The sequence below is a fragment of the Hypanus sabinus genome, unplaced genomic scaffold (genome assembly GCF_030144855.1).
Source record: "Hypanus sabinus isolate sHypSab1 unplaced genomic scaffold, sHypSab1.hap1 scaffold_53, whole genome shotgun sequence".
Taxonomy (NCBI): Eukaryota; Metazoa; Chordata; class Chondrichthyes; order Myliobatiformes; family Dasyatidae; genus Hypanus; species Hypanus sabinus.
Window position 1 is genome coordinate 667,387 of NW_026781391.1, and position 11,775 is coordinate 679,161.

Consider the following 11,775-nt stretch of genomic DNA (forward strand, 5'->3'; position numbering starts at 1 on the left):
GACCTTCCTGGATTTCTTCTGCATGTTTTTAAAAGCCTCCAATCCTCTATCTTCCCACTAGCTCTGACTTCCTTGTACACCGTCTTTTGTTTTTACTTTGGCTCTGACTTCACTTATCAGCCTTGCTCTTTTCAATGTTTTGGGTGATTTTCACTAACTTCAAAGGACTGTGCCTTAGACAGCTGAGTTGGTGCAATTCACCTCTCAAGTCTGACAGCAGAGTAAGGAGTGAATCTTCGATGGAGCAGAATCAGAAACCAAAGGGTTGCCAGCATGATTCATGGCTTTCTGGCTCAAGAAAGAGATGGGGCCTGGAGTTTACAAAGAGGAGGAAGACGAGGAATCAGACCAACAGGATGTGGCTACAAATGATAGATCAGAAACATTTAGAAACTGGTTGATTGAAAAAAAGGTGGTTTATTTCTGAAAAATACTGGTGGAAATCAACAGATCAGGAAGCAAATATGGAGAAGAATAAATAGACAAAATTTTGGACAAGTCCCTTCAGCATGCCTGGACTATGCTTAGCTGCTGCACGAATTGCAGATTTCCTCCTGCATTTTATGTGTATGTGTCTACATTTCCAGCAACAGCAGAATGTCTTGTGTTTCATATCTGCATTTTTAAGAAGGTTCTACTTTGGCAATAAACACGCGGAAAGTTTGCTGATATTAATTGTATTCTTTATGGGAGCTGTTTTCTGTGTTAAAGGAGCTGCTGAGTTTTCTACACCAAAAAAAAATGATATGGGATGTAACTGGTGTCTGCTGAAACTTTTAATGGCACCGTGATGACCCAGAAAGCGCTGCAATAATAAATTCGCCAGCTCTGAAGCCTTGATTGAATGCGCAGGCGTCTAAGATGCGAATGTTGCGCATGCGCAGTTTACAAAAGGCCTCGGGATCTCGGCGCAGGTAAGAACGATTCTCCGGTTCAGCCTTAAAAACACCAACTGAGGGACAATTGCAGTGAGTCTAGTCACTCTGACCCTTATTCCCGGCACAGTCCTGCTCTCGTCCCTCTTTCTCAGCCCCACGATCCGTACTCGGGCCCCGGGGAGCTTCCAGCTGATGAGGGAATGGGAACCGATGGATCTCTCAAACAGAGCTGAGCTCCAGCTATCTGAATGTGAGGATTGGGAACTCGGAGATAGGGCACAACAATCTTTTACATCAGCTCTTGAGAAAATCACATTTGTTTACCTCCAATCCCAAACAGGAGAAAATCTGCAGATGCTGGAAATCCAAGCAACACACACAAAATGCCGGAGGAACTCAGCATTAGTACTCTTTTCCATAGATGGTGCCTGGCCTGCTGAGTTCCTCCAGCATTTTGTGTGTGTTGCTTTGTTCCACCTCCTCCTGGTCTGAACTTTTCTACCCGTGAGAACATGTTTTGACTCATTCTCTCTGGGAAGGTAATTATATCAAACAGCTTTTTGCCCTTCATCACAAATGTGCCAGATGTCTCCAATGAGACAGTCTACTCCCCTTCCATTCAGATTCATAGGCATTGCCATCAATGAGTTCACCTAGGGGAGGGTTTGGGGAAATATTTATGTACAATACATAAACTGGTATTATCTGTGTCTATTGTGGAGATGCAAAAGTTGCTGGAGAATTTACAAGTGGGAAAAAGTGGAGTGATACTTGGAAATGTTACTTTTTGAATTGTAATTTAGCAAGCAATCCACATATGGACAAAGTGCAAAAGCTCTGGTGAGAAAATCCTTCATTACCTGTTACAGGCCTGTTACATAGGTTGTGTGACAGTGCAGCTGAACTTGATTAGACCCAGAGGAGATCAAAGTTGTTATCGACAGTGATTTGCTTGCTGTGAAAATGAATACCTCTCTATATGAAATTCACTGTGCACATGTTGACACTGGATTAACAAACATGCACAATAAAGGCTTCATGTGCACACTGGTCATTACAAGTTAGAGGGGACATTGGTGGGTAGGTGGGGAGACCTCCAGTGTTCCTGACACCCTCACCTACAAGATGCACATCCAGCTGCAGCTTGTAACCCTGCACTTAAGGAGTTGGAGCTGGAAATGGATGAATTCTGGATCATCCAGGAATTGGAGGAGGTGATTAATATAACATGAAGAGAGGTATTACACCCAAGGTGCAGGACACAGGAAACTGGGTGAGAGTCAGGAAGGGAAATGAGGTTAAACAGCCCTCACAGAGTACGCTTGTGGTCAACCCCACAACAACAGGTAGACCACTTTAGAAACTGTTTGGGATTACCTGGCAGAGGTAATTCAAAGGGTTGATAGAAGATTCGTTAGTTAGGGGAACAGAACAAGAAGGTAAAGCTTACTACAGCTAGTGTCGGGGGGTGGGGATGATCTGTTTTAAATAAGTTGTAGGGGGAATGGGAGCCAGAATGAGAGAGCAGATAGTGGAAAGGGTAAATTGAATTGATTTTATTACATACATCCTTCATATACATGAGGAGTAGATATCTTTTGTTTACGTCTCCATCTAAATGTGCAATCTGTAATTCATATAAATAGTTTGCACTTAGGACAGTCTATATAACATAGAAATCAATTAATCAGACTGATGGCCTGGTGGAACATGATGTCCTGGAGCCTGCTGGTCCTTTTGCTGCGGCACCGTTTCCTGGACGGCAGCAGCAGGAACAGTTTGTGGTTGTGGTGAATTGGGTCCTCAATATCCTTTGGGCCCTTCTTCGTCGGTACAGCTGCTCACCCTCTCAACAGCAAAGGGGATTACCCTGTCTCCATTCCTTCTGTAATCCACAACCAGCTCTTTTGTTTTTTCGACATTGAGGGAGAGGTTGTTTTCTTGACACCAGACAGATGTTGTTCAGACCTGTTAGTTTGTAAAAGCTTCCCAATATTTTTCGCTCAATTATTTAACCTCTCTTTGGCTTTTATGTTGGCTTTGGCTTCTCATTTCAGCCATTGTTCTGTCCTCCTGCCATTCTAATGCTTCATTGGGATGTATCTACCATGCAGCTCCCGAATTGTTCCCCGAAACTCCAGCCATTGCTGCTCCATCGACATTCCTACCGGTTTCCCTTTCCAATCAATTTTGTCCAGCTTCTCTGTCATAGAAACCTGGAGAAGTTCAGTGCAGAAACAGACCATATGTCCCATTGAGACAATGCTGAAAACATTTAAGCTGTCTGATGCAATGACCTGCACTGGGACAATAGCCCTCCATACCCCTACCATCCAGGTTCCTATCCAAACTTCTCTTAAATGGTGAAATCGAGCTCACATGCACCAGTGTGCTGGCATCTCATTCCACACTCTCACAATTGATTCAGTGAAGAGGTTTTCCACATGTTCCCGTTAAATTTTCACCTTCCCCACTTACCCATCACCTCTGGTTGTCATCACACCCAACCTCAGTGGAAAAAACCTCCTTGCATTTACCCTATCTGTACCCTCATAATTTTGCATACTTCCAACAAACCCTCAAAACAATGTATAGTTTGTTTGTTTATGCTTAGAGCCTTGTTTAGGTGAATAAGATGGTGAGGGGCTTTGATTGTGTGGATATTCAGAGGCTTTTCCCAGGGCTGAAATGGCTAACAGGAGGGGGCTTGGAAATAGATACCGAGGGAAAGTCAGGGGTAAGTCTTTATACAGAGAGTGGTGGGTGTGTGGAATGTACTGCCAGTAGCGGTGGTCGAGGCAGATACAGTAGGGTCTTTTAACATCCTCTTATACAGGTACATGGAGCAAAGTAAAATAGAGGGCTATGCGCTAGGGAAACTCTAGGCAGTTTCTAGAGTAAGTTGCATGGTTGGCACAACATTGTGGGCTGAATGGCTTGGAATATGCTGTGGATTTCAATGTTTTATGTTGAACAGTGAAATAACTTTGGCTATCCTACAATCCTCTAATAACCAACCCCGGTTCACCAAGGATGATTTGGTTATCTCTGCCAGGGGCCCGACAACTTCTGCACTTGCCTCCTGTAGGGTCCGAGGGGGTGCCAAGTCATGTCCTTTTCCACGCTCCCATAGACCCTGTGTCCATCTCCTGAGAAAATAGAGATGAAAAGATATTTAACATCTCCCCATCTGCTTTGGTTCCACACGTGGATTGCCATTCCGGTCTTCCAGAGGACCAACTTTGTGCCTTGCAATCCTTTTGCTATAAATCTATCTCCAGAATCCCTGAGGATTATCCTTCATTTTTTCTGCCATGGCAACCTCATGCCTTCTTTTAGTCATCCTGATTTATTTCTTATTTGTTCTCTTGCATTGCTTATACTCCAGAAGAACCTACCTGCCTATCCCTGTTTTATAACTCCGTTTTGTGCTTCACCAGGGTCTCAATATTTCTTGAAATCCAAGGTTCTCTACAGTTTCTATCTGTACCATTTATTCTAAGAAGCACATACCCACTTTGTACTTTCAAAATTTCACTTTGAAGGACCCCCACTGACCAAGCACACCTTTGCCATAAAGCAGCCTGTCCCAGTCCACAGGTGCCAGATACTGGTGTCAGAATTTGAGGTGTTGATCCATCCCTGAACACATCAGCCTTTCCTACGCTGCTCCTTGTATTGAAATATATAGTGTTCAGCATATTCACTGCACCATGCTCACCGTTTTTCATTCCTGACTTTGTCTGAGGTCTGTTCCACAACCCCTCCACTATCTGTTCTGTTATTCAGGCTCCCATTTGCCCTGCAACTTTAGTTTAAACACTCCCCTTACACCCACCTCCCACGATGCAGCACTATCACCGCTTTGGCTTTCCTCTCCCAGATCAATAAAAAGGAGGTGCATACCAAGTTCAGGCAGATAGGTACAAATGGGGTATGAAGTACAGGAAATTCAACTGAACACTTATGAAAGAAATAAAAGAAGGCATGAGGTTGACCCATCAGAGAACCTGAAGGGGAATCCTCAGGGATTCTGCAGATATGTTAAGAGCAAAAAGATTGCAAGCAAAAAAAAAAATAATGCTATAGAAGATCAGAATGGTAATCCATATGAGGAGACAAAATATATGGGGGAGATTTAAAAAATTTTTTTTGCATCCGTATTTACTCAGGAGATGGTCACAGAGTATAGAATTGAGGCAAAGCAGCATGAACTTCATGGACCCTGTACAGATTACAGAGGTGGAGATGTTTGTTGTCCGAAGGCAAATTAGCATGGCTAAATCCCCAGGGTCTGACAAGTTGTTCCCTGGGACTCCGTGGAGGATGTGCAGAAATTGTCGGGTCCCAAGCACAGATATTTAAATCATCATCAGTGACAGGTGAGGTACTGGAGGATTGGAGGACAGTCAATGTTGTTCCGCTGTTCAAGAATGGCTCTAAAAATGAACAAGAAAATTGTACATTGGTGAGCTTGTCATCAGTGGTGGGAAAGTTATTGGAACGTATGCGCAGGAACCAGATGTATAAGTATTTGGATAGATGTGGACTGATTAAGTATAGGCAGCATGGGGTTGTGCATGGTAGGTCATGTCTAACCAGTCTTATAGAGTCTCTCGAGGAACTTAACAGGAAAGTGGATGAAGACAAGGCAATGGATGTTGTCTACATGGACTTCAGCAAAGTCGTACATGGGGGTGGGTCAGAAAGGTTCAGTTACTCAGCTTTCAGGATGAGATAGTAAACTGGATGAGACACTGTCTTTGGGAGAAGCCAGAGTGTGGTTGCAGATGGTTGCCTGTCTGACCAGAGGCCTGTGTCTAGTGGTGTGTCATAGGGATCACTGCTGGATCTGTTGTTTTTGTCATCTATATCAGTAATCTGGATGATAACATGGTTAACTGAATCAGCAAATTTGTGGATGACACCAAGACTGGAGGTGTAGTGGACAGCGAGGAAGACTGTCATGGCTTGCCGTGTGATCTGGACTAGCTGGAAAAATGGGTTGAGAAACGGAAAATGGAATTTATTGGAGACAAGAGGGAAGTGTTGTATTTGGTAGAACCTATGTCTTACACAGTGACTGGTCGGGCTCTGAGGAGTGCTCGAGACAAAAGTGATTTGGGAATACAGGTCCATAATTCACTGAAAATGGTGTCACAGTTCAATGGGAATAGAAAGAAAGATTTGCCACTTTGGCCTTCATAAACCAAAGTACAGAGTACAGTAGATGGATGTTATGTTGACATTGGTGAGGCCTAATTTGGAGTGTTGTGTGCAGTTTTGGTCACCAATCTACAGGAAAGTAAAAGAGGCTGAAAGAGTTCAGAGAAAATTCAGAAGGCTGTTGTCAGGTCTGGAGAACTTGGGCCATAAGGAGCGATTGAACAGGTCTGAGCTTTATTCCTTGTAATGGAGAAGATTGAGGGGAGATTTGATAAAGGTATACCAAAATTATGAGGGGTATAGATCGGGTAAATACAAGCTGGCTTTTACCACTGAGATGGGTTGGGACTACAACTGGAGGCCATAGGTTTTGGGTGAAAGGTGAAACATTAAGGGGAACATGAGGAGAAACTTCTTCACACAGATCGTCATCTGGGTGTGGAATGAGCCAACAACCCAACTGGTGCAGGCAAGCTCGATTTAAACATTTAAGAGGTTTGTATAGGTACCTGGATGGGAGTAGACAGTTTAAATAGTTCAACACAAACTAGATGGGCCAAGAAGTCTGTTTCTGTGATGTACTTTTCTATGACTGTGACAAGAACCTGAAATAAGGAATTAGAGCAAATATTAGTATTTTAACAGCTGTTGTAACGTTCTCCTTTGGGTGTAACGAAACGCCGAATTTAACGTCCGGATAAACCACAGTTAATAAGAACCAGATCGCAGTAAGATTAACCATTTACTGTTCACTCTTCACATTAACATATGGTGAAAACTGTTGATAAAACAATACAAGATTGATACAGTATTTGTTCCTTCCTTAATATCACATTTCAAGTGTAAATACTTGCAAAGGTGACTATAACTACATTACACTAAGGTGCAGTATACAGGGAGAGTTTACCTGCTCCATTGACTACTTTAAATACACTTCCATGCAAACTATCCGCGACTCTTTAACTAACGAAAGCATAAACATTATCTACCGTCGTTACCTCTAACAGGATCAGCATTAACATCTTAGTTCAATATATCGATTATCTATTAACTTACAGCGTTGCTCTCACTGTGATTTCTCATGCCTGCAAAACTGCTTGTGCTCAGGTGAGCCTCGTGGAAAGCCCCCACCCTCGCGCTAATTTCAAACCGGTATTTTCCCACAAGACGCGGCGAAACCGGATGTGACGTCATCGCATGCCGATATATTTTACATGCAATGAATACACTTTAAACACTTCTAATTCTAACTAGAAAATACTATTGAATGAATTACTAAGCGAAAATATTATAAACTAAATAACTGTCGTAAAGACAGCACACTCCCCGCTTGACCTTCGTAAGGTCACAATGAGCAGAGTACAAAACTTAGTCTCTTAATCAGTCATTGGGTAGAAGTAGAATAACTTCTGTAACTGGCCCTTGGTAAATTTTCACATCGCCTTGGTCGGTAGTCTTCAATTCGATCTTCCTGACATGTCCATCCTCGCTAGGGAATGTAGCAGTGATTCTGGCCGTTGGCCAGATTCCTGTGGGGTCCTGTCCACTTTTGTCTCTGTTGCAACAAAGGTAGATATTTTTGTCTCCAGCGAGGCCAGAACTGATTTGCCAGAGCCTGGACTTGTCTCCATTGCTTTGTGTACAGATCCCTGTCTGAAAAGTCTCCTGGTGGAGGAGGTGCTCCTGCCTTCTGCATAAGGAGCGTTGATGGCGAAAGTATAAAGGGGTTTTCTGGGTCAGAAGACACAGGTAGGAATGATTGTGCGTTTATAATGGCTGTGACCTCTGCCATTAGGGTGCACAGTACCTCGTGGGCCAATCGGGTGCGTTGCTGTATCTCAGGTTTCCTTTTCCAGATTTTCCGTAAGGACGTGAACCGTTTGACTGCCTGCTCTTTGTTATCTGGTGAGCGCTGGCGTGGTTCTCTGATTGGCAATGGGGCAACCCCATTATTTGCTTCATCTCTGAAGACCTTGGTGTCTTTGGGTTTTAAAGAAATGGTATCTTGAGCTGATTGTGCAAGTTTGTTGTCATACTTCGTTTGAACGAAAACTGACTGACCTAGCGTCTCGTCGGTTACTTTATACTTGGTAATGTCTTGTTGTGCTTCTTTAGGGTACACCTCAGTGAGGCAGATCTCGGAACAAGAACGGCTTGACTGAGTTTGACCGCAAACTTCTGTACAGTTCGAGCTGACAATTGTTGTCCTGGAGTGAACCTCTCCCTCCCCGCCGTCCTGTTGTGGGGGTGAAGGAGCGTTGTCGGTTCTTTCATTCTTGACTTCGTCACGGAGCCGTGAGGGTAAATTTCCTTCCTCGTATGGATGTGATGCAATCGTGACTCTCTGAGGTTCCTCGTAGCTGGGGAAGTTATCGAATACGTATGGAGAGGGAAGACGAGCCTGCCTGTCTATTTGAGATTGTACATAGTCGTTTGTGCGTTCCAGTCTGGTCCTTTCTAAAGTAGATCTTGCTTCGGTCAGATCACGCGACCCTTCAGCTTCTTCTATGTACTTTGCTTCCGCCATGGCAGCTTCTTCTTCTCTTTCTCGCTGCAGCACTTGCAACTCTGTCGATATTTTTGCCATTTCCAACTGGGTTTCGGCTTCTCTGGCGGCCCTTTCTTTCTGGATTTCGGCTTCTCTGGCAGCCTCTTCTCTTTGTCTGGCGACCCTTTCGGCTTCTCTGGCGGCCCTTTCTTTCTGGATTTCGGCTTCTCTGGTGGCCAGTTTCATTTTCAAAACTGCTTCTTGTCTGGCGTAACGCAGTAGCACCTTGGCGGCTTCTGCCTTTCTGGCGGCCCTTTCGGCTTCTCTGGCAGCCAGTTTAATTTTCAAAACTGCTTCTTGTTTGGCGTAATGCAGTCGCACCTTGGCGGCTTCTGCCTTGGCTCTTGCCTGTGCGGACTTACTTGATGTCGTTCTACTGCCCTTGTCGCTGGGTGCCATCGACTTGATCCCAGATCGAGCTGACATTGCAGCACTTGGAACACCTGATAACGCCTGGGTGGGCTTACTTGATGTCGGTTTACTGCCCTTGTCGCTGGGCGGCGTCGACTTGATGCTGGATTGAGCTGACATTGCAGCACTTGAAACACCTGATAATGCCGCTTTTTCACTGTAACGTTCTCCTTCGGGTGTAACGAAACGCCGAATTTAACGTCCGGATAAACCACAGTTAATAAGAACCAGATCGCAGTAAGATTAACCATTTACTGTTCACTCTTCACATTAACATATGGTGAAAACTGTTGATAAAACAATACAAGATTGATACAGTATTTGTTCCTTCCTTAATATCACATTTCAAGTGTAAATACTTGCAAAGGTGACTATAACTACATTACACTAAGGTGCAGTATACAGGGAGAGTTTACCTGCTCCATTGACTACTTTAAATACACTTCCATGCAAACTATCCGCGACTCTTTAACTAACGAAAGCATAAACATTATCTACCGTCGCTACCTCTAACAGGATCAGCATTAACATCTTAGTTCAATATATCGATTATCTATTAACTTACAGCGTTGCTCTCACTGTGATTTCTCATGCCTGCAAAACTGCTTGTGCTCAGGTGAGCCTCGTGGAAAGCCCCCACCCTCGCGCTAATTTCAAACCGGTATTTTCCCACAAGACGCGGCGAAACCGGATGTGACGTCATCGCATGCCGATATATTTTACATGCAATGAATACACTTTAAACACTTCTAATTCTAACTAGAAAATACTATTGAATGAATTACTAAGCGAAAATATTATAAACTAAATAACTGTCGTAAAGACAGCACAGCTGTGCAGAGCAACTATGCATCTGAGTAGGAGATATTTACATGGCATTAAACTGTGGTACTTTAAATTAACAGTACATAAAAGAAAATCCCAGCTGCAGGTTAACAATGCTATTTGTGTGAGTGTTTCATTTACTGTGGGGCCAGGCCCCCATGCAGCTCAGTGGGAACAGGGAATAATACCAATGGAGACAGTCAAACTGAGCCAGGTCACAGATTGGAGATGACAGAAATGCCCCATTCTCATAGAGACAGGAAGGGCATCAGAGAGTTTGATGGTCATTCCAGACACCAGCTCTGTGCCCAGTTAGAAGATGATTTCTCTCTCCAGCTTGGGTTGCACCTCACTGTAACAGTGTGATTATCAGATCACACCTTGGCAGCTAAAGTGATCTCATCTGAAATGTTCTTCACCCATTGATGGATTTTGTAAATCTTTTTTACAGGTTAAAAATGACAAGGAATTTGTTAATGGAAATTCAAACACAACAGACCAGTTTTGTCTAGATATTTAAGAAGTGCAACAAGGGATTCAATCAACAATCCTTCCTGCTCAGACTGTGGGGAGGAATTCACTCAGTCATCTAACCGACTGGCACGCCTGTTATTTTACACGGGGGAGAGGCCATTCACTTGCTCAGACAGTGGGAGTGGATTCAGTTGGTCATCACAACTGAAGGTACATCAGCAAATTCACACTGGGACAAGGCTATTCACCTATTCTGTGGGTGAGAAGGGATTCAGTCGGTCATCCCACCTGTGGACACACCAGTCAGTTCACACTGGGCAGAGGCTGGTCATCTGCTGAATTTGCGGGGAAGGATTCTCTCGGTCATCTGACCTAATGGCTCATCAGCGAGTTGACACCGGGGAGCGGCCGTTCACCTGCTTGGACTACGGGAAGAGATTCTCTGAATCATCTAAGTTGAAGGTACATCAAGGAGTTCATACTGGGGAGAGGCCATTCACCTGCTCAGACTGTGGAAAGAGATTCACTCGGTCATCTCACCTACTGCTACATCGGTTAGTTCACACTGCAGAGAGGGATTTCACCTGCTCAGATTGTGGGAAGAGATTCACTCACTCTTCCACCCTACAGAGACACCAGTCAGTTCACACCAGGGAGAGGCCATTCACTTGCTCAGTCTGTGGGAAGAGATTCACACAGTCATCACACCTACAGAGACACCAGCAAGTTCACACTGGGGAGAAGCCTTTCACCTGCTCAGACTGTGGGAAGAGATTCACACAGTCATCCACCCTACAGAGACACCAGTCAGTTCACACTGGGGAGTGGCGGTTCACCTGCTCAGAATGTGGGAAGGGATTCACACAGTTATCCAAACTACTGGCACACCAGTCAGTTCACAGTGGGGAGTGGCCATTCACCTGCTCAGACTGTGGGAAGGGATTCACTCGGTCATCTGATCTGCTGACACACGGGCGAGTTCACACCGGGGAGAGGCCATTCACCTGCTGTGAATGTGGGAAGGGATTCGCTCGGTCATCTGATCTACAGATACACCAGCGAGTTCACACTGGCGAGAGGCCGTTTACCTGCTCAGTCTGTGGGAAGGGATTCCATCAATCATCCAACTTTCATAGACACCAGCAATTTCACACTGGGGTGAAGCAGTTCACCTGCTCAGACTGTGGGAAGGGATTCAGTCGGTCATCCTCACTATTGGCACACCAGTCAGTTCACACTGGGGAGTGGCCATTCACCTGCACAGAATGTGGGAAAGGATTCACTCAGTCATCTGAACTACTGGTACACCAGTCAGTTCACAGTGGGGTGTGGCCGTTCACCTGCTCAGAATGTGGGAAGGGATTCACTCAGTCATCCAACCTACAGAGACACCAGTCAGTTCACACTGGGGAGAAGCCGTTCACCTGCTGTGAATGTGGGAAGGGATTCACTCGGTCATCCTCACTATTAGCA

At 44.7% G+C, this 11,775-nt stretch overlaps 2 protein-coding genes across 6 annotated transcripts in view; one reads left to right on the forward strand and one right to left on the reverse strand.

Moving 5' to 3' along the window:
• Positions 1-863: 863 nt before the first annotated feature.
• The window catches only part of LOC132389307 (zinc finger protein 234-like), a 39,022-nt gene continuing 28,110 nt past the window's right edge, over positions 864-11,775 (forward strand). For 3 of the 4 annotated variants that reach the window (XM_059961825.1, XM_059961826.1, XM_059961827.1), the window contains exons 1-2: positions 925-1,417; positions 10,280-10,764. The gene's annotated coding sequence lies outside the window, so the exon portion shown is untranslated. The other variant, XM_059961824.1, reaches the window with a different exon arrangement.
• Positions 6,719-10,269, reverse strand: LOC132389306 (uncharacterized). 2 transcript variants are annotated; one of them, XR_009510478.1, is made up of 2 exons: positions 7,101-10,269; positions 6,719-6,822 (listed from the first exon to the last, which is right to left on the reverse strand). XR_009510478.1 is itself a non-coding variant. In XM_059961823.1 (2 exons), the coding sequence occupies exon 2, from the start codon at positions 9,121-9,123 to the stop codon at positions 7,534-7,536; it is 1,590 nt and encodes a 529-aa protein (XP_059817806.1). In that variant the 5' UTR covers positions 9,124-9,290; positions 9,569-10,269; the 3' UTR covers positions 6,731-7,533. The 2 variants fall into 2 exon arrangements, 1 of the variants encoding a protein (XP_059817806.1); XM_059961823.1 differs by having other exon boundaries at positions 6,731-9,290; positions 9,569-10,269.